The sequence below is a fragment of the Antechinus flavipes genome, chromosome 3 (genome assembly GCF_016432865.1).
Source record: "Antechinus flavipes isolate AdamAnt ecotype Samford, QLD, Australia chromosome 3, AdamAnt_v2, whole genome shotgun sequence".
Classification (NCBI taxonomy): Eukaryota; Metazoa; Chordata; class Mammalia; order Dasyuromorphia; family Dasyuridae; genus Antechinus; species Antechinus flavipes.
The window spans coordinates 100,041,677-100,065,074 of NC_067400.1; the positions used below are offsets into that span (position 1 = coordinate 100,041,677).

The following is a 23,398-nucleotide window of genomic DNA, read 5'->3' on the forward strand; positions in this document are numbered from 1 at the left end:
TGCTGGTTGCTTTTTATGAGTTGCATGCCTTTCAAGATACTAACATCATTCAAAGCTTTCCACATCATATTAATATAAGTATGGATAGATCCAGACTTCATTATGCCAAGTAAAATTCACTAACCTTTACATCAAACTTCCTCTGGTTAGCAATTTATCATAGCTCCTATTTTCCTGAAATTGGGGCTCTTTAATTAATGCACTCACAAAGCATTACGAAAAGCCACATGCAAGTCTACTGTTTCTAAATTGCTAACTGCCCACAGGGAGAAATAACAGGTGAATATGACTACTTCAGATGGTTGTAGTTAATGATTAAAATAATAATGTGATAATACAATTTAAATAAAAATTATTAATGATAGTATGCTGCCATGTCTATAACAAATGTTATATATATATAATGCCAAATAAAGTGAAGGCAGCATGCGGAATGTGTAACTTATGAAACAATATAATAAATGCAATATAAAAATATCTCTTGGAAATGTAATTGTGTGATTTTATTGTAGTAAGGGAACCCTATTTCATATGAACCTAGAGCAGAAAAGATTCTAATGAAAACAATCATACTTATTTTTAGAATACATTCTATAATATTAAAAGAAATTGAAACCAAACTCATTCACAATTGAAATGATTAACTAAATTGTGATTTTATAATTCATTGGAAATTATCAAGGATGGAAAGCTGAGGAGAGAAATTATATATTTCTTTTTAAGTAACTCAGGAAAAAAAAAGGTATATATCTGTTTATAAAAACTCAATTTCTAAATAAGGTTTTCATAAAGAATTCTATGTAGAAGAAAAGTCCATGTAGAATTTTAGTATTATAGAGAAATATCCTATTGTAGCATAAAAGGTAATATTATCAGTCCATTTTCATAATACTACTTACAATGTAACTAAAATTAGTTTCGAAATTGGTTTAAAACTTCATCATCTCACCATATTAATTACAAAATTAGTGATGACAAAGAAAACTTAAAGGAGCACTTACAACTCATAGAAAGACTAAGTTTTATTGTTTACTTCTTTAAAATTTTGTTCAACTGCTTTTTAAAGTCCAACTTGAAGGACTGAAAATGCTTGTCAAAGTAGGAATTTTGATGGAAATCACTGATAGAACTGAAAATTGAAAAGGATTTATGAAGTATAATCTGAATTTTTTCAAAAATAAGAGATTTACAATATTTTGATCCTAACTCATATCATTAAGAGTGGACATATAAAGCTCTATGGCTTTTTTCCCCAAAAAAAATTCCAACAGTAGAATAAACCATACCATGTTTTTTTATATTTATACTGAATAAACATGATTTGAATGTTATTTTAATTCATACCAGTATTCAATACCAAGAGAGAAAGAAAGGACATATTAAAGGGAGAAAAAATAAGAGAGTATTTCCCCAGCTATTCCAAGGATATCATGAGATACTAATCAGTATTTTGCACTTTGATGGTAAACATGTGGCTTTGAATGTTTGGTCAATTATTTTATGGTAATGAAAGAGTGAAAACTTACAAACTATGAATGCTGAAATTTGCATACAGGTCATGCAAATAAATGTGAAACACTTAATAAATCTTCAGACTATTTGACTGATGTGTTTTAAATGACAGAACTGTCAAAAGGATATGGACATCTTTGTTAGAAACTTGTCATGTTTGTCCTCAGGGGAAGGAAAGGAATCCAAATCCTTCTCAAGCTGCTGAAGTTGCCTCCCCATCTGTTTCAAATTCTTCTCCAGGTTTTCTACAGAGACTAAAATATGGTATAATTAAAGATCTCAACATCAGGGAAATTACATTAGCTAAATACAGTGTTCTAGAACATACATTATGTATAAAAACAGTTAACAGTAAAATAACAATGCATATAAGTAGCTTCACATATGGTAAAACAGAAAAAATTATAAAGGTGATTGAAGATTAATTATTTACTTCTAAGATCCATAAGAGTATATGTTCTATGTAACATTGAAATAATCCCATTTTAAAACGTTAGAAGAAATTTTGACATGAAAAATGTCATTCTTCAAAAAAATTATTTTCCAAATTAATTAAAGTAGGGAAAAAAAATAAAATCAGTAGAATGGAAGGGCCCACACTATTATTTCTGATCTCACTCAAATCTTTAATTTCTATTAAATCCCTCCTTGATTATTTACAGAAGTAGCAGTCTTCCCCATTGTCAAAAAAATAAAAATAAAAAAACAAGAACAAAAAATCCTTATAAAAATCAAATATCCTCTGAATACCAACTTCTTAAATTGTGGGTCCCAACCCCAAATGGGGTCTTATAGCTGAATATGGAGGATGGAAAAATTATGATTTGTTATCCGTTAATGTTTGATTTGTGTATTTATTTTGCATACCTATATGCCCAGGGTCACATAAAAATATCTTAAGTGAAGAGAAGTCTTATGTGAAGCCCTCTCTAAACTGCTGCCCTATTTAATTTTTTTTTTTAACCACATCCGTAGAAAAAGTTACCTGTCCTCTTTGCCTCAATTCTTTCTTCTTTCCCTCACTTTTCAATATTTTGGTGCCTGACTTCTTACAGTATTACTCAATGGAAGCTGCTTGCTCTAGTGCTTAATATGGTGACTATGTGATCAGCACTGTGCCAAGTGCTAGAAATACAAAGAATAACAAAAACATAGTTTCTCTCTTTATTCTAATAAGATAACAAAGAAGCAAATTTACTATGTACAAAGGAAATGTATAATAACAAACAGTAAAGGGAAACTGACAGGAAATAGTAATGGTCTGTAAAAGTAGAATTTGTAAAATCCTACATAGTATATTTATACTATACAATATACTATAATTCTACATATACTATATAGTATATTATTATACTATATCATTATATATCATATAATCACATGTTATATAATATATATTACATATTATACTATTATACTATACTATAATACTAAAACCCTACATAGTATCCTATATAGTATATTAACTATATAAGTATATATATCTAGATAAGATAGATACTATTAAGTATTGGGAGAAAGACACTGAAAAAGCAACAAGTCAGGAAATGGATGTTTTTGCAAGAAATCGAAAGAAGTCAAGTATTGATAGATGATACATTAAATAGAAATGAGTAAAGCATGAGAAGACTGAAAAGATAGGAAAAGGCAAAGTTATAAAAGGTTTTAAAAGCCAAAAAGAGCTTTATATTTGATCTTGGAGGCAATAAATAACCTCTTAAGACTTTACTGAATAGAATCAATATTGGATTTTAAGAAAATCACTTTGTCAGTTATGTGGAGGATGGATTGGTGTGAGAAGAGATATAAGGTAAGCGAAATGCCCAAATTATTTCAATTGCCTATTAAAAGTGACAGTTGTGTCAAAAGAGAGAAAAGGATAATGAGAAATGGTGTTAACAAAGCAAAGTTAGACTTCAGTTATAGACTAAACATGTGGAGTAAATGTAAGAGACATGATTATTCTCAAAAAAAAAAAAATTCTTAGTGATCTGAGTGATAGGAAAGATGGTGGTGCCCTACACATTAAAAGGGAAATTTGGAAGATTGGAGGAAAATTTATGTTTCAGTTTGAGATGCTTCTGTCTCCAAAACTTCCTTCCTAAGCATCTGACATTGTTTATGGGCTGACTTCTCTTGATGCATTTTACTTTATAGGATACTAATCAGTACTTTTCAGAAACCATTACTATCTAGGTTGCACATCAGACTACATTCCTATATTCTGCCCTTTGGAATTTACACACAGATTTTCTATTATATAAGCATTTTAAGTACACTTAAAAAGAATACATATTTGTTCCCTTTTTCTTTTATTTAGTTTTCATCTTATATATGATTATTCAAATATATTAAATGAATGGAAATTTATCATTTCTTTTTATTAACATTCCGTTTTACAAGCTGATAGCAAAATGTTGAGATTCTCCTGCATTATTATGTTTTGTATTATATTTTGTTTCACTTTGTATTAATAGTTATCTCTTTTTACGTTTTCTTTCAATATTATGAAATGACCTTAATTATAAATTGGGAGCAATTTAAACTATAATTTTTTAAGGTGGCATTACTACCATTGCTACATTTACAACAGAAGAGTTTAGACTTTGAGATTGTTAGATCCTCTTCCCCAGTCTTTCTTGCTGAGTTTTTTTCCCCCCTAATCTATTTTATTTCTATTTCTATTATATTCTATTCTTAATTTCTATTTATTTAATCTATTTATTAATCTAATTCTATTCTAAATTATATTGTAAATTTCTATTTATTTAATCTATTTATTAATCTATTTAATCTAATCTATTTTAAAGTGGCATATTTGAACTGTGAGTTAAAACTTTTATCTCTCTTGAGTTACTGGGGAAAACAACAGTATCTAAAATCAAAGTACTCAAAATATTTAACAGGAAGTTGAAAAACAATGCCATGAACAATATATTTTTAGTTTTTGTGTCATAATAAAGATTTAAAACATTAGGCACATAACATTAAAAAAAGTAATAGAACGATCTTTTTATTTAAGGCAATCATAAATATAAACTATATATCTCTTCCATTTATACCTTTAGGGTTCAGTTGGTTCAGTGTTTTGTTTTGTTTTGTTTTTAAGTCCAGTAAAGTTTACAAATACTTGAATCAAACAGAATATAAGTACTAATTTATTTGGTAAATATTCACTTAGACATGCTATTCATTATTATAAGAAAAGTTTACAATTCTACATTTATTCTTAAAATGCCAGCAGCCAGGCAAATTGATTTCCATAAAAACTACTTAAATATGAAGGAAATACAGATATAATACTAAAACTAAATAAACCTAAGTTTTTTCTTAGTGTCCTACAGATTACTGTATTATTGTATGTTTTTTAATCTGTAGGATAGTAGAGAAAAGGACTAATAAAAGTATTTTTTTGTAAGTTGAACAATCAAGAACAATGTATAGGAACATTTTTATTTGATTCCATATAATCTTTAAAAAAATAGGAGTTGTTTAAGAATCTGACCAACTACGGCACTTGATATTACTGGGCATTTGTCTATAAAAAACAGATTTTATACCAGATCTAAAATTATATTATAAAGCAGCAGTTACTAAAACCATCTGGTATTGGCTAAGAAACAGACTAGTTGATCAATGGAATAGGTTAGGTTCAAAGGACAAAACAGCCAATAACTTTAATAATATAGTGTTTGACAAACCCAAAGACCCCAGTTTCTAGGATAAGAATGCACTATTTGACAAAAATTGCTGGGAAAATTGGAATAGGCATTGACCCACACTTAACATCGTACACCAAGATAAGGTCAAAATGGGTTCATGATCTAGGCATAAAGAATGAGATTATAAATAAATTGGAAGAGCATAGGATAGTTTACCTCTCAGACCTGTGGAAGAGGGAGAATTTATGACCAAAGAAGAACTAGAGATCACTATTGACCACAAAATAGAAAGTTTTGATTATATCAAATTGAAAAGCTTTTGTACAAACAAAACAAATGCAGACAAGATTAGAAGGGAAACAATAAACTGGGAAAACATTTTTACAATCAAAGGTTCTGATAAAGGCCTCATTTCCAAAATATATAGAGAATTGACTCTAATTTATAAGAAATCAAACCATTCTCCAATTGATAAATGGTCAAAGGATATGAACAGACAATTCTCAGACGAAGAAATTGAAACTATTTATAGACATATGAAAATATGCTCCAAATCATTATTAATCAGAGAAATGCAAATTAAGACAACTTTGAGATACCATTACACACCTGTCAGATTAGCTAGAGTGACAGGGAAAGATAATGTGGAATGCTGGAGGGGATGTGAGAAAACAGGGACACTGATACATTGTTGTGAAATTGTGAACACATCCAGCCATTCTGGAGAACAATTTGGAACTATGCTCAAAAAGTTATCAAACCGTGCATATCCTTTGATCCAGCAGTGTTTTTACTGGGCTTATACCCCAAAGAGATACTAAAGAAGGGAAAGGGACCTGTATGTGCCAAAATGTTTGTGGCAGCCCTGTTTGTAGTGGCTAGAAGCTGGAAAATGAATGGATGCCCATCAATTCGAGAATGGTTGAGTAAATTGTGGTATATGAACGTTATGGAATATTATTGTTCTGTAAGGAATGACCAGCAGGATGTATACAGAGAGGACTGGCAAGACTTACATGAACTGATGCTAAGTGAAATGAGCAGAACCAGGAGATCATTATATACTTCAACAATGATACTGTTTGAGGAGGTATTCTGATGGAAGTGGATCTCTTCGATGAAGAGAGCTAATTCAGTTTCAATTGATCAAAGATGGACAGAAGCAGCTACACCCAAAGAAAGAACACTGGGAGATGAATATAAACTGCTTGCATTTTTGTTTTTCTTCCCGGATTATTTATACCTTCTGAATTCAGTTCTCTCTGTGCAACAAGAAAACTGTTCGGTTCTGCACACATATATTGTACCTAGGATATACTGTAACCTATTCAACATGTAAAGGACTGCTTGTCATCTGGGAGAGGGCGTGGATGGAGAGAGGGGAAAAATCGGAACAGAAGTGAATGCAAGGGATAATGTTGTAAAAAATTACCCTGGCATGAGTTCTATCAATAAAAAGTTATTTAAAAAAAAAAAAAACCAGATTTTAAAGGCCACAAGCATTTATTCAGTTCTTATTATATTCCAGCTATGAGGTTAATTTCTAGGATGCAAAGGAAAAAACTATATTTGCCTTCAAGAAGCTCAAATTCTAATGGGTATGACAACAAGCAAATAACTAGATAAATATAATATATGTATGTAAATAATATAAATATGTCACATGGTATCTCCTATAACTCTATGCTTCCCAACCTACTCTCATAGTTAGCTAACTCTTTTGAGGTGCTATGTCCCTTTAGGAACTTGTCTTTCATATGCTCTTCCAACTCTCTATTGTATATCTTCATTTTGTCTTTATCCTATTTCCCTAAATAAATTTATCTTTTGTCAAAGAAAATGGCCAATGTGAACTTTTCACATGACCAAACCCCAACTTTTGGTGGCCTGCCATCATCTAATATCTACATCACCCACATCATGTTAGTCCTCAAGCCACATAAGTGACAGAAAGAAAAAAAAAAAAATGCATAGAGTTGGGGATAGAGGTTTGTATGAGAAGAACCAAGAAGTCCAGTGTAGCTGGATTATAAAGTTCCTGTAGAGAAGTAAAGTATTGGATAGGGATGAAATATCAAAGAGAAAAATTTATGTTTGATCATGAATGCAAGAGAGATTTGTTGAACATTATTAAAAATGAGTTGTTTTTTATTTATAAAAAAAAAATTTAGAAAAATTGTTTTGATAGCCAACTAAAGAATAGATTGAAGAGAGAGATTTGAGGCAGAAACTCTAATTAGGTCACAGAAATAGAATATTTTCCCTATACCAAAATCATTATTTCCCTTTTCATTCCTTTCTCTGAGTTTAAAAATTATGTTATCATTAATTGTATTAATAATTTAAAAAATATTTATTTCAATAGTTATAAATGCCTTTCAATTTTAAGGAAAAACATTAAAAGGGAAAGAAAAACTGATTAAGTATATATAAACACAATTAGCTAAACAATAAATAAAGATGTATCTCAGCTCCTAGTTTTTGGTTATATGTTATTTTGGAGCTATCAACTCAAAGTTTCCTTTAGATATAACAAATGTTAGATTTATTTAAGTGTTCATTTAAAACAACAATAACAAAAACAATAATGATAACTAGCAATAATAACAGCTAATTGTATAACACTGTTAAGTTTGTGAAGCACTTATCTCATATGATCTTCACAACAATGTTGCCATATTCATTCTTATTTTACAGATGAGGAAATTGAAGCTGAGAGAGAAGTTAACTGTCTTGGACATAATTCAAACTCACTCAGGTCTTTTTGACTGTAGGTCCCATATTCTATTTTCTGTGTCACTTAGCTTCATATATTTTACTATTTTCAATGCATATAGTTTGAAAGTTTTGTATTCTATATTATTGTTCTGTAAGGAATGACCAACAGGATGAATACAGAGAGGATTGGCAAGACTTACATGAACTGAGGCTAAGTGAAATGAGCAGAACCAGGAGATCATTATATACCTCAATAACGATACTGTTTGAGGATGTATTCTGATGGAAGTGGATCTCTTAGATAAAGAGAGCTTTAATTTATCAAAGATGGACAGAAGCAGCTACACCCAAAGAAAGAATACTGGGAAATGAATATAAACTGTTTGCATTTTTGTTTTTCTTCCCGGGTTATTTAAACCTTCTGAATTCAATTCTCCCTGTGCAACAAGAAAACTATTCGGTTCTGCACACATATATTATATCTAGGATATACTGTAACCTATTCAGCATGTAAAGGACTGCTTGCCACTAAGGGAGAGGGTGGAGGGAGGGAGGGGAAAAATCGGAACAGAAGTGAATGCAAGGGATAATGCTGTAAAAAATTACCCTGGCATGCATTCTATCAATAAAAAGTTATTTAAAAATAAATAAATAAATAATTTAGGGGAAAAAAAAAAGTTTTGTATTCTAAAGCTTAAAAGTAATTTTAATGAAGTGCTTACTTTATGATTTGCTATCATCACAGAATTGGAGAATTTTAAAGTTGCACAGACTCTTACTAGTAAAATAATATGTCCCTATACCTATATCCATAAGGTATCTCTATACCACAACCAGCAAGTGGTGATCTAATGCTCCCACTGCCTCCTCACTCCTCATCTCTAAGCAAGTTCAAATTATCTTGTCATGATATGAGGGGAGAGAAACAATACACAAATGAGTCAAAGAAATATAAAGCATAAAATAACAATTCGTTATCCACCAAAAAAAATTACTATTGATGCTTGACAAATAATTAAATTAGAGGTAAAAAGTAACCCTACAAAGAAAGTGTACAGAAAATTTCTGACCAAAATATCTGAGCAAGAGGCTAAACACACCAAAATTCACTCTATATCAAATTAACATAATGAATAAAAGAGTTACAACAACGAAAGAAAAAGCTTGACTAAAACTCAGACTTCTCTATAAAAGAGAAAAGTAGAAGGATTTCATGATTTCAGTGAGGAACCAAAGCTCCTTTAGAACAAAGACTATTTAATATTGTCTTTAAATACTCAAGCTCTAATACAGTCCCACTCACCAAGTATGCTCTTAGTAGAAGTTTGTTGAATTGAACCATAAGAGGAATTAAAATTTATTTCAAATATAAAAAGAAATTGAATGAGTACATATACATGTATGATAAATTAATTCTATTTTTCCCAATCACACTAAATCACATCTACATAATAATCTAGAAAATTAAACTAGCTACATATTGAATTTATTCCAAGCCATACAAATTTATAAATATTAATGTTATCTTAAAATTAATATTTTCATATTTTGCCTCTGTAATTATAAAACAAAATGCAAAGTCAGAAATAAAATATCAAGATCCAACTTGGTAATAAATTTTTAATTAGTATTTTCTTAAGGTGATAGTATGAGGAGGTTAACTGAGCCTTTGAAAAATACTACTGCTCATTATGGCATAGATTCATTTGAAAATTTCAAACTCTGTACAATTTCCAGGTGGCAACCACCTGGAAACTGAGTGTTCTAAAAGAACTCAGTAGGTGACTAAAAGAAATATTTGGGATTCAGAGAAGTAGTTTTTTAGATTTATTGAGATGGTAGCTAGCTAAAATTCAATGTTATTGGATATGAGTATTTTGGTGAGATAAAATTAGTTTGCCACTAAGGGAAAATGGGATATAAAGAACAGACAAATGAATTAGGATAAATAGAAGTTCTTGAATGTGTGAAAAATGTTTGAAGACATATATATATATATATATATATATCCATGTATTAAAAGAAATTTCCAAAAGCTAAAAAATTAGAGAGTAAAAAAAGCAGTATGAGGTCAAATTAGATAGCTGCAAAAATTATTCTGATGATGCAAACAAGATTCTAGAAGACAATTTTATTCACAAGTGGGGCACAGAAATCTGACCCAGAGTATCAACTGTCAAGTGCTATTTAGAATACTAGCAGGCCCCTCATGGAGAACATTTATAGGTGGGAGCAAAGTGCAAGGGTGGGATAAACTTCTGTCCAAGCAGCATTTATTTAAAAATAAATATGTATTATTTACTTTAAATAAACTTGACCAATAAATTCAAGATCTTAAACTGTATAGTGATAACCTATCCACAATCACTGTTACAATTACCTAGTTCTAAAAAAAACAAAGTAATTGAGCCCACTTTCAATTTTTTCAAAGGTGATCATCAATAGATTAAAATAAGAAGAAGAAATGTAACATAGGAAGTACAAAACAGTCTTCTAAAAGAATTAAAATCAAATTGTGTCTAAATCATTTGTTTGCTCTTTATATTATACTGTGAACTTTTAAGAGGTGGTACCCAAATCATTCAGATTCTCTATGTCCTGAACCATGAATTGAGAAAGATTCATATAATAGAAAATGTAATTAATCAAAGGGCACCTTAACAGAGAAACAGGAATTTTTCTTTTGTAATGAAAGAAAATTTAAGGATTGTTTTCACCCTCAAAAAGAGGTTCAGGAAAAGAAAAGGAAAGAAAAATTAAGAGCCATTGACATAAAGAACGACCCTTGGTAAATTGCTGGGCTATTGCAATGACCTAAAGCTAAGTCGGTTTTTAATTGAACCTACCTCAGAAAGGCACAAGAAGAAAACAGAAAGCATTCACCAGTTAATACTAATTAAAGAGCTCAAGACTGTGAAAATATGGCAGTCATAATCTAACTCCAAGAAAATGCTGGAAATATCTAACAGGGATATGAGTTAGATGAAGTAATGTGCAGTAGAATAGAACTTTGTTACCGAATTCTAATTCAGTAATATCATTAATTTTGTTCTTCTAATTCCATAGTGGATTACAATTTATAAAAAAAACAAATATCAAACTTCCCACGGGGGAAAGAGGAAGATGGTTATTCCTACACGTCTATTATTTTTAAAAAGTTAAAATAGGAATATAGAGATTAAAAAAAAAAAAGCTACAAAGTCTTCAAAACAAAGCAATGCTAATGAAGCAGATCTTTAGAAATTGTCATAATGGTAAGCTCATTAGTGGAAATGAAAATTCCCCTGCTGATTTCTAGGAGTATCTAATGACCAGGATATTATTTTCAAATACAGAGGTACTTTCTAGTTTATGATAGCTCATCAAAGAGATTTCAAATGTGGAAATTTTCAATGGTGACATATAACATAAGAGTAGACTAAATACTCATAAGCAATTCCATCATCACATCAAAAATATTTCATCCACATCTTCAAAAATATCAATTCTTTCATTAATTGGAAAATATTATAATAAAAAAAATTATCAAAAATCTCCTCTAAGGAGAAAAGGGGTTTCTAAGCTAGTATAACTATGTTCCCCAGTAAAGAACTTCCTGTAAAACACAAGAGTTATCTGCTATCCCAAACTTTACATAAACACACACTTGAGAGTTATATGCCAAAACAGACTGAATAAGAAAATGTATAAAATTTTTCTAGGGAAACTAACACCCCCAAAAGTAGAAGATATTAATAACTGTGGAAAATGACTGGAGAATTAAAAATGAATATGCCATAAAGGATTGGAGAGGTGATGGTGGATATGTAAGCTGAAACATATTAATGTCAAGGTGTATGGAGGATGATGATGTCATAAAAAAGAAAGTCTAAGTTAATTTTACATTAGCAACTGTCTTCTTTGTTTTCAGTTAAATGGGTTTAATTTTAAAATTTTCACCATCTTGGTCAATATTCTGGACAGAATGAAAAACAAACCAGAGAAGTTATATGTATGTGGAAGAATGGATTAAATAATAGATTTTGTTGGAATTACTTGTTTTGGAAAGAAATTCACTAATAATTTCATGTTTTACTATAATAAAATTAAAATCAAAACAAAAAAATACCCTCAAACACATAGAAACACAGTAAATATGTAAAGCAGATATTCAATTAAAAATTAAATCTTGATTAAAAAAAGAAGCATGAATAGAAAAGAAAAAAGCAAAATGTAATGAGAATGAAAGGATAAAAATAATCATTTTTAAAAAAAGGATGGTGATAGTGTATATATGCTCCTTTATCCAGGTAATGTTGAGAGATAAAGAGCAAAGCATTTGACCTATTGAGTAGCTCTGTAAACAAGGTCAGTTTTCAATGGACACAGACAAAGACTGTACTGGACAAGCAGGTACAAGTGTGCTGCAATCTATTTATTTTGATAAGAATACAAACCCAATATACTTAAGTACATTTTAGGGGGTGAGAAGCCATATATTTCCTAACTATAGAAAATTTATTGCATGAAAAGTCCCCCAACACAGATTTCTCATCATGAACTTAAATATTTACTTATAAACACTAAGAATGAAATGTCGTGGCCAACATTAACAGCTACTATGTGCTACATGCCAAGACTTCAACTTATACTAACAGCAACATACTATTCATTCTACTACACTATTTCTCCATTGAAATATGCATGTGAAATATGCATGCAATAAAAAAATCATCTAAACAAAACTAATAACTTCTATCGTTTCATTTTAATTTTTCTATCCTCACACTGAAACACTGTCATTTGAAGTATCAGGAAACAAATTATTTCATTATTTTAATTTAATTTTTGTCAAAAAGACTGAAAGTCTATAGCTGAAAGTGATAGAGAACCTTATATTACAGAAGTCCTTGCATTAAATTTTTTTTAATAATAAACCCTTTTTAAAGAAACTGCTTTTATTTTTTGATCAAGAAATATTCATTTAAGAAATCAATAGGCTCGTTTTTTCTTTCTGAACATTTTATCTTCAGATATCAAGAAAGCATGGCTAGTTTCCCATTTCTTTCACAAAATATTTCCACAAAGGACACATTCAAGTTTTGGTTGACTATGTATTGTTTTGTGCTAAATAATAAACTCAACTACTAAATACTGTAATTCCTTAAGACAAGTACTTTTATTCTTGGCATTTAACCAAGTTTTGCTTCATTTGCAGCAATACAGTACCAATCTGATACATTTAAATAGTATAGAATTCGAAAACCTGTAGTTTATTTGAAAACAGTATATTTAGATCTATTTTTAGGTGACATTAGGTATAGTCCTGGTGTGATCTTCATGAAAGTGTATTCAAATGTGATCTAGAACAGGTGTTGCCACTGTACATATCCCCATTAGAAAGGCTATCAATAAATAACAAAGCTCCTTTATACAAATAAAAGGAATATACAGAATACATAGAAAGAATATATACACTCTTAGATGTGAAACTACTCTAGTTAACAAAATATCTTGACAGCTTTGACAGACAACTTATGTATTTATTTTCTATCCCACATTTTAGAGAAGTATACACTTTTTTTTCCCCCTTTAATTTTCCTATTCTCAACTCTGGCATTTGACTAAGTCGCATAGGTAAAAAACAAACTTGTATGGATTTATTAGCTCTATAACATGTAACATATAGTAGATTATATAGATCTGACTTCCTACTATAGTTCTAATTCAGGTCAGTATTTAGTACTAAAATGGTAGTTATTTTGATATGTTCATTCATTCTATCATTCGATACTAGTACCTTCAAATAGAGCCAATCCTTCACCCTGATGTGAAAGCAACCCCCAATCTTAGAAACCTGTACTAATAGTTAAGGTCTGTCAAGGCTCACCTTGGAAACACTGTCAGTAACTGACTGTTTTTTCTTTCACTTAGAACTAGCCTAGCTAAGTTCAGACATCCATCTTTATGCTGACCGAAGTATGGTCTTAAACCATAGCAACTCTTTAGGAAAATGTATTAAGTTGTAGATGGCTGTAATTAGCAATAATAAATGGAGAACTTGCAGTAAATACTCAGATATATTTGAAGTACAGTGGTATAATCAAAATTATTTTCATATTTTATTAATTTAACCACTGACAAGTTTTATTACAAGTTTTGAGAAAGAAAGAAATTACAAGCCGGGGAAAGGAAGGGTACGATAAGCTTAAATATTAAACCTCTCTAAAGCCTAATAACCTCATTTGACTTTTGAAATCAAAATGGAAGAAGTGATTAGGCAGTTGTCATGCTATTTTATATAGGAAAGATTCAAGTAATCAGGAAGTAGAAAGAAGTCTGAGCAAAGGATCAATAATAATCTACAACAAAGGTAGGAGATCAAAATTTTAAAGAATGATTAAAAAAAAAAAGAACAAGGCAACAAGCAGCAAAGAGTACAAGATGAGACAGCATGGCAAGTGAAGTTCTTAGGACAGCAAACATTTAAAAGTATATACAAGTCATTTAACACTTAAGTGTTTCTGAAACATAGACTATCTGAACTACAAAAAAATAGCTCTCTGGGGACAAGGCACCATACCTGAAGTCAAGAAGACCTGAGTTTAAATCCAGGTTCAAACACTTAACACTTACTCTGGGTAAGTCATTTAATCCCAATTGCCTCAGTCCTCCCAAAAAATAATAGCAGTTAGTTCCCACTCTCATAAAAAACAAATACAATTTAACACTTAACTTGAGCCAAGATGTTCACTCAAAAAATATGAACATTTTAAAATAAATTCTTAAGACATTTTACGCAGTATCTTTCATTACCATTTAATAGTTCTTAATGATCACTCAAGATCAAAATTTTAATGCAGAAATACATACCTTTGCTAGCTTTGTCTATGTGTTCCAAATCATCAACAAAACTCAGTATATCTGGATATTTTTCCTCACATACTTCAGCTAGAAAATGGAGTAATGTTGTTTTCTGATCTGTTGACTTTGTATCTTTTAGCTAAATAGAAAGAAGAGAAAAATTGAGTTGAAACTTTAAACTATTTTTACATGATACCTAATTATAAATACTTATAAATAACAAACTCTGCTTATTTTAGACAAAAAAAATTAGAAAAAGTAGTAAATCAATAGTTAGTGGATATTCTATGGTCAAACTCCTCTGTGGACACAAAGCTAGAATTTGGAGGATCCAAAAGGTATTAAACAGACTTGAAAGAGATTTTGAAAATAATGTAAAGATAATAAATCACATAAATTAAGGAAGCTAGTGGCATATAGGATAGGGTGCTAAGCTTAGGATCAGGAGGTAGCAGATGACATGATATATACAGTAACAAGGAGACTCAGAAAAACTTTGATTCAAATCTGGCCTCAAACACTAGCTATATGGGAAAAGTACTTACTCTCTATTTGCCTCAGTTTCATTATCTATAAGAAAGGAATAATAATAGCATCTATTTAGCAAGATTAATATGAGGATCAAATAAGATAATATTTATTTTAAAAGCACTCTAAGCATAGTGCCTGGCACTGAGTAGTCACTATATAAATACTTATAACAACTTGATTTGAATACTAACTTTATGAAGATAGCAGTATGAAGGGTCACAATTGCAAAACTTTTCCTAAAATTTCTCCTACAAAATGATCTCAGAAACAATCACAGTAAATTCTGAGCAGAAAAGCCAACAAAAAATGAGTCATTGTTACAGTCTTAGGCAGCTTAAATAAAAAGAGATATAAATAATTATATGGAAAAGGATGGGAGATGAGACACATCCTATTTGCAGTGGAAGATACACCAACAGTGGACTCTCTAAGTGATAGTTGCAATAACAAAGGGACATTAAAGTGACTGAACAATTGATCAGAAAGAGATACTGTGTAAAGTACTATTGTGCGACTACTTAGTACAAGATCTGAAGCCATTTGCCTACTCCATAATCCTATCATACAATTTCAGGTGGCAAGTTCTGATTAGAGAGGTATAATCACAGTCATGACAGAAAGGGGTCCTCCAGGTAAGGATCAATGCATAAAGCAGAGTGGGGACAGTGACCAGAAACCCTATCACACTGGAAGCAACAAATTTTACAGGTCTGAAGATTGATCTTAGAGAAATTCAAGCTATGCATTCCTCCCCATACATGATGAACAAAACCCAATTCTAACAAAGTCTAAAGTCAAGTAATGGGCCAGAAAAATCAGCAAACAACAGAAAAAGAATCTTCTATGGGACAGAGAAGCTCAATTCACAAAATCAGAAAAACTGAAAACTCTCATAAGCAAAGACTCAAATAAAATTGTAGACTGGATACAAGCCCAAGAATAATTTCTAAAAAAAAGTTAAAGGGATAAAAGTAGAGCAAAACTGTATTTTAAAAAACCAAATAAAAGTGGTAGGAAAAAAAATGGGAAAATACAGGTAGTTCAACAAATTATAAAGACAGAACTAACAATTTAATAAAAGAGGTTTTAAAAAACACCTCACTGAAGAACTAACTCCTTAAAATTAGAATTGGTAGAGTGGAAGCCAGTGACTCCAAGAAACAAAATAATAATAACAACAATAAAATCAAAAGAATAAAAAAATAGAAGAAAGTGTGAATAGAAATGTGGAAAATTAATATTGAATTGTTTTAGTTAAACAGCCAATATTTCTCTGTGAATCCTCAAAACTCATTCCTCTAGAGAATAGATCCTTAACTAGTTTGGGTAGAGCCTCTTACTTCTTTTTGTGTAGTAAACAGAAGCCAGTTTAAGTTAAGGCCATCCACAGGGGATGATTCTTATATCCTTACTTTGCCAAAGATGTGGGGTGACTGATGTCCCATGGGGAAGTCAAAACCTGAAGGAACCTGATTAAGCCAAGACTTTATGAGGCAGCTACTCTCATGGAACAAGAGAGGGAGTAATGAGCTAATACTCAAAGGTCACCCCATCTATCAATTAGAGTAGCCTTACAGATTTCAGGGGAGGTCCCAATGATATGCTCTCAGATCAATCAGAAAAAAAAAAAAAAAAAAAAAAAACATACCTAGATTTAAAGGATCTTGTGACCTTCAGAAAGGGTTTTTGGTAATCCAGAGAACAATGACCTAAATTTATCTACTAAATAGTGAATTTCATTTGGTAAAGAAAAATTAAATATGATAGGATTGAAAAATACTAAATAGGAATAGAAAGTATACTTTTTTTATCTTCACTGCACAGCAGCTTTACAAAAACTGACCAAGTATTAGGGTACAAAAATTCACAAATAAATGCAGAAAAATTAAGGATTTAATTTTTAGATAATTATGAAATAAAAGTTTTATTCAATAGAGGGCCTTCAAAGCATAATTAAAAATTAACTGGAAAATAAATTATCTAATTCTAGTTTGTTATAGAGTTTGTTATAGAAACAATAAACAATTTTAGAAAACATCATTATAACATTGAGACAACATATCAAAATTTACAGGATGAAGTCAAAGCAGTACTTAAAAGAATATTTACATTTTACACAGTAAAAATTACTAATTAAACGCAAAATAGAAATCCTAAAAATCAAAAGAGAAATCCATAAAATTTAAAGAGGAAAAATTGAATTAATAAATAAGACTTAGGAGCTAGATTTTATGGGGGGAAACAAACAATGAAATAGATAAACCACTGAACAATCTTTTTTTAAACAAAAAAAAGAAAACCAAAAATTTTTGATGTTTCAGTCATGTCTGACTATGATCCCATTTGGGTTTTTCTTGGCAAAGATACCAGAGTAGTTTGCCATTTCCTTCCCCAGCTTATTTTGTAGATGAAGAAACCGAGGCAAAGGGGATAAAATGATTTGCCCATGGTCACAAACCTAAGTAAGATAAAATGTCACACCAAGTTTGAAATCTTGAAATACTTGAAATTCTTGAAAAATCAAAAATCAATAAATTGGGCTTACAACTAAAAAAGCTAGAAAAAGAACAAATTAAAACCCCCCAATCAAATACCAAACTTGAAATTCTAAAAATAAAAGGAGAGATCAATAAAATTGAAACTAAAAAAACTATTGAACTAATAAGAGTAAGAGTTGGTTTTATGAAAAAACCAACAAAAAAAATAAACCTTTAGTTAATTTGATTAGAACAAAGAAAGAGGAAAATCAAATTGTTAGTCTCAAAAATGAAAACGGAGAACTATCCACCAATGAGGAGGAAACTAGAGCAATTATATCAGGAGTTATTTTGCCCAACTTTATGCCAATAGATTTGATAACCTAAGTGAAATGGAGGAATACCTACAAAATAGTCCCATTTAGAAAAAGAAAAAGAACAAGCTATTAATCAACTCCCTAAGAAAAAATCCCTAGAACCAGATGGATTTACATGGGACTTTTACCAAACATTTAAAGAACAATTAACTCCAATGTTATATAAATTATTTGAAAAAACAGGGAATGAAAGACTCCTACTAATTCCTTTTATGACACAGATATGGTACTGATACCTAAACAAGGTAGGTTGAAAACAGGGAAAGAAAATTATAGACCAATCTCCCTAATGCATATTGATGAAAACATCTTAAATATCAACAAAAAGATTATAGAAAATCATCCCCAGGATAATACACCTTGACGAATAGGATTTATACCAAGAATGCAATGCAGGGTTGGTTCAATATTAGGAAAGCTATTAAATTGATTGACTATATCAATAACCAAATTAACAAAAACCATATGATTATCTCAATAGATGCAGAAAAAACATTTGATAAAATCCAACACCCATACCTATTAAAAACACTAGAGAATATAGGAATAAATGGACTTGTCCTTAAAATAGTCAGGAGCATCTATCTAAAACGGTCAGCAAGCCTCATATGTAATGGGAATAAACTAGAACCATTCTCAATAAGGTCAGGGGTAAAACAAGGTTGCCTACTATCACCACTGCTATTCAATGTTGTATTAGAATTGCTAGCCTTGGCAATAAGAGAAGAAAAAGAGATTAAAGGAATTAGAATTATCACTCTTTGTTGATGATATGATGGTATGCTTACAGAACCCCAGAGAATCAACCAAAAAGCTATCAGAAATAATCCACAACTTTAGCAAAGTTGCAGGATAAAAAATAAATTCACATAAATCATCAGCATTCTTATACATCACTAACAAAATCCATCAATAAGAGATAAAAAGAGAAATTCCATTTAAAATAACTGTTGATAATATAAAATATTTGGGAATTTATCTGCCAAGGGAAAGTCAGGAACTATATAAGCAAAACTAAAAAACAATTTCCACACAAATAAAATTTGGAAAAATATCAAGTGCTCTTGGATAGATCAAGCAAATATAATAAATATGACAATACTATCTAAACTAATCTTTTTATTTATTGCTATACCAATCAAACTTCCAAAAAACTATTTTACTGAACTAGAAAAAATAACAACAAAATTCACCTGAAGAATAAAAGGTCAAGAATTTCAAAAGAATTAATGAAGAGAAAAGCAAATGAAGGTGGCCTACTTGATCTTAAATTATATTATACAGCAACAGTCATCAAAACCATTTGATACTGGCTAAGAAATAGAGAAGTTGATCAGTGGAATAGGTTAGCTACACAGAACAAAATAGCCAATGAATATAACAATCTAGTATAACCAAGATCCCAGCTTTTGGGATAAGAATTCAATATTTGACAAAAACTGTTGGGAAAATTGGAAACTAGTATGGCAGAAATTAGGCACAGACCCACACTAACACCATATACCAAGATCAGGTCGAAATGGGTTCATGATCTAGACATACAGAATGATATTAAACAAATTAGAAGGACATAGGATAGTTTACCTCTCAGATTTGTGGAGGAGGAAGGAATTTGTGACCAAAGAAGAACTAGAGATCATTACTGATCACAAAACAGATAATTTTGATTATATTAAGTTAAAAAGTTTTTGTACAAACAAAACTAATGCAGACAAGATTAGAAGGGAAGCAATAAACTGGGAAAACATTTTTATATCCAAGGGATCTGATAAACACCTCATTTCTAAAATATAGAGAGAATTGATTCAAATTTATAATAGTTCAAGCCATTCTCCAAATAATAAATGGTCAAAGGATAGGAAAAATTTTCAGATGAAGAAATTGAAACTATTTCTAGTCACATGAAAAGGTGCTCCAAATCAGAGAAATCAAATCAGAGAAATGCAAATTAAGACAACTCTGAGATACCACTGCACACCTCGCAGATTGGCTAAGATGACAGGAAAAGAAAATGCCTAATGTTGGAGGGGATGTGGGAAAACTGAGACACTGATGTATTGTTGGTGGAACTGTGAACAGATCCAATTATCTGGAGAGGAACTATGCTCAAAAAGTTATCAAACTGTGCATACCCTTTGATCCACCCAAATCTTATATCCCAAAGAGATTTTAAAGGAAGAAAAGGGACCCACATGTGCAAAAATGTTTGTGGCAGCCCTTTTTGTAGTGGCAAGAAACTGGAAACTGAATGGATGCCCATCAATAGGAGAATAGCTAAATAAATTATGGTATATGAATGTTATGAACTATTATTGTTCTGTAAGAAATGACTAACAGGATTATTTTGTAGAGGCCTAGAGAGACTTACATGAACTAATGCTAAGTGAAATGAGCAGAACCAGAAGATACACGGCAACAACAAAACTATACAATGATCAATTCTGATGGACATGGCTCTCTTCAACAATGAGATGATTCAAACCAGTTACACTTGTGCAGTGATGAAGAGAGTCATCTACACCCAGAGAGAAAACTATGGGAACAGTGTGTGAAACACAACATAGCATTTTCACTCTGTTTGGTGTTATTTGCTTACATTCTGTTTTCTTTCTCAGTTTTTCTTTTCTTCCTTCTTGATCTGATTTTTCTTGTGCAACAAGATAACTGTATAAATATGTATACATACATGTATATATATGTTGGATCTAGGGGAAGTGGTAGGGAAAAGGAGGGGAAAATTAAGAACAAAAATGGAAAAATTACCCACGTATATGCTTTGTAAATAAAAAGCTTTAATTTTAAAATAATTTTTTTTTCAAAATTTATTTCTGGAGAATGTTTTTTTGTTTGTTTTAACTTTTATATCTAGGACAGTTAAAAAAAAAAAAAAGCAAACTCTCCAAATTAACATATTCATTTAATGCAATAAAAATCATAATCCCAGAGACTTATTTTATAAAAGTGGGAAAAGAACATTGAAATCATTATGCAAAATTTATAAGAAGAGAAAAATCAAAGCTTATTTTTAAAACAAAGTCTTATTAACAAATACACAATTGACAGTTCAGAGTTGAAAACAATATAATGCATCAATAAATAAAATTAGTTGAAACTGGACAAATCAGTGAAAAAAACAGATCGATGAAATATAATAGACATTTCAGAAGTAAACAAAGAACATTAACATTCCATAATAAGTAATTAGTACCAAATGATGAAGAACAATTCATGTTTTATAAATGCTCTTGGGAAATTTGAATAGCAATATGGCAAAAAAAAAAAAAAAAAGAAAAAGAAAAGAAAGAAATTTAGGTCCATTCTTCATATTTGAAACCCTTATAAATAATTATAATCAGGATTAGTAAATTAATTGCATTTTATTTGAAAGGAAAGTTCCAAGAAAATAAACTAGTAAATTTAGCAATTATTTGGAAGGAAAATAAATGTTTATGAAACAAATGACAAACTGGGGTCAATGGAATATAAATATATACCCACACCTTTCTCTCTCTCTCTCTTCACCCCTACCCTGCCCTCTCTCTACTGCTCTCTCAGCATCTCAGTTAAGTGATGATAGCCACAAAAGCCCTGGGCTTATCAACATCCTTCTACTTCTACATAAATCCTACTTGTTGAGGGCAGGTCTCCGAAAAAGTGTACTTAAATCTAGAACAGCAGGGTATTTATAGTTAAGTACCTACTTATAATATAATATAAGATAAAATAAATATAAGATAATGGTTCTCTAAGCACATGATTAATGTAATGATTTAATCAATCTAGTTGGCATATGCTTAGGGTAATATGGTGATGTAATGTTCTCCAATTGATCATCCATGTAATGGATGGGAATTGCATCTATTCTCATTTAAAGAGAATTGCTCAAGAGAACTGTTCAGTTCTGCAAACATATATTGTATCTAGGATATACTGCAACATATCTAACATATATAGGACTGCTTGCCATCTAGGGGAGGGGGTGGAGGGAAGGAGGGGAAAAACTGGAACAGAAGCGAGTGCAAGGGATAATGTTGTAAAAAAAAATTACCCTGGCATGGATTCTGTCAATATAAAGTTATTATTAAATAAAATTAAATTTAAAAATAAATAAATAAAGAGAATTGCTAAGTGGAGACATTCTTTTGATTGAGATATTAGAATGAAATTCATAATAGCAATTCATTACCACCTCAGAAATTACAAATGGGTTATCTGAAAGAGGTCAGACTTACTGATTCATCCATATTATGCAATGAAATGGTAGAAACTATTCAACTTATCTCTACAGGCTACAAAAATGTAGTACCTACTGAATACTTAGCAAGGTGGAAGTTTACTCTCTTTCTTGGAATGATAAAAAAAATCCTCATACTAAAAATGTCAAAATACTCTTGAAAATTCAAGCAATAAACTGTACTAAAACTGAAATATCACAGACCAAAGTGTTGCCTACAGTTATCTGAATATAAGATTGGTTCATAAAAATTTAAAAACAAAGTGGGATTTTTTTTAATAGAGATTGCCATACCAAAGGCTTATTATACCTTCCAAGCTACATGAAACAAAAAAATTTCACAATGTAGAGATCTAACAGACAAGATACATAATTTATCTATAGTTTAAATTTCTTCTGCTAGATCTCTAGTAAATTCTAGATTATAGAGGAAAAGATAAAGGGGAATTTTCAGAGAAGGGAAAAGAGGGGAAAAAAAAGAGGTACTAAGATAATAGGTAGGAGGAAAGGGATCTAGCTAAGGAATAGACAGTGTGTTGAACAGAGGAAAATTAAGCCAGAAAAATCAGTTTTCCAGATTGCAAATCAACTTAACAAGCAAGCAAGACAGTTACAATGGACTCCATAAGAAAAAAAAAAAAAAAATTCAACTAATCCAGCCAATTTTCATTCTTTTGATCAAATTTAAAATGAGCTCACTGCCCCCTTACAAGGTCTGTTCAAAATAGATATTTGATGGAACAGCTTCATCAGGTATCCATTCCCCTAGAAGTTAATCTAGAAAACGGGCATTCTTTATCTTTCTGTGTATAGAGATATATTCTTTTAAATGACTCTGGTGCTTAATTTTGATTTGACATATGGATTTGACATAAATAAAAACAATAGCACTTTCAATGATAAGGAACAGGACAATCCTACCATTTTAAAATAATTTCTCATTGATTTGGAATCTACACAGTGCAGAGGGCTGGAACTCTGAAAAGGTGTACTTGAATATAAGACAGCAGAGTACTTAAGGCTAAGTACCTACTTAATGTAAGA

At 30.6% G+C, this 23,398-nt stretch overlaps 1 protein-coding gene across 1 annotated transcript in view; it reads right to left on the reverse strand.

Annotated features, from left to right (window-relative positions):
* The window catches only part of DIAPH3 (diaphanous related formin 3), a 419,718-nt gene that overhangs the window by 176,930 nt on the left and 219,390 nt on the right, over positions 1-23,398 (reverse strand). The window contains exons 21-22 of the mRNA XM_051983890.1: positions 14,745-14,874; positions 1,641-1,766 (exon numbers count right to left, since the gene is read on the reverse strand). Coding sequence (XP_051839850.1) covers positions 1,641-1,766; positions 14,745-14,874 — 256 coding nt within the window. The remainder of the gene's footprint in view (positions 1-1,640; positions 1,767-14,744; positions 14,875-23,398) is intronic.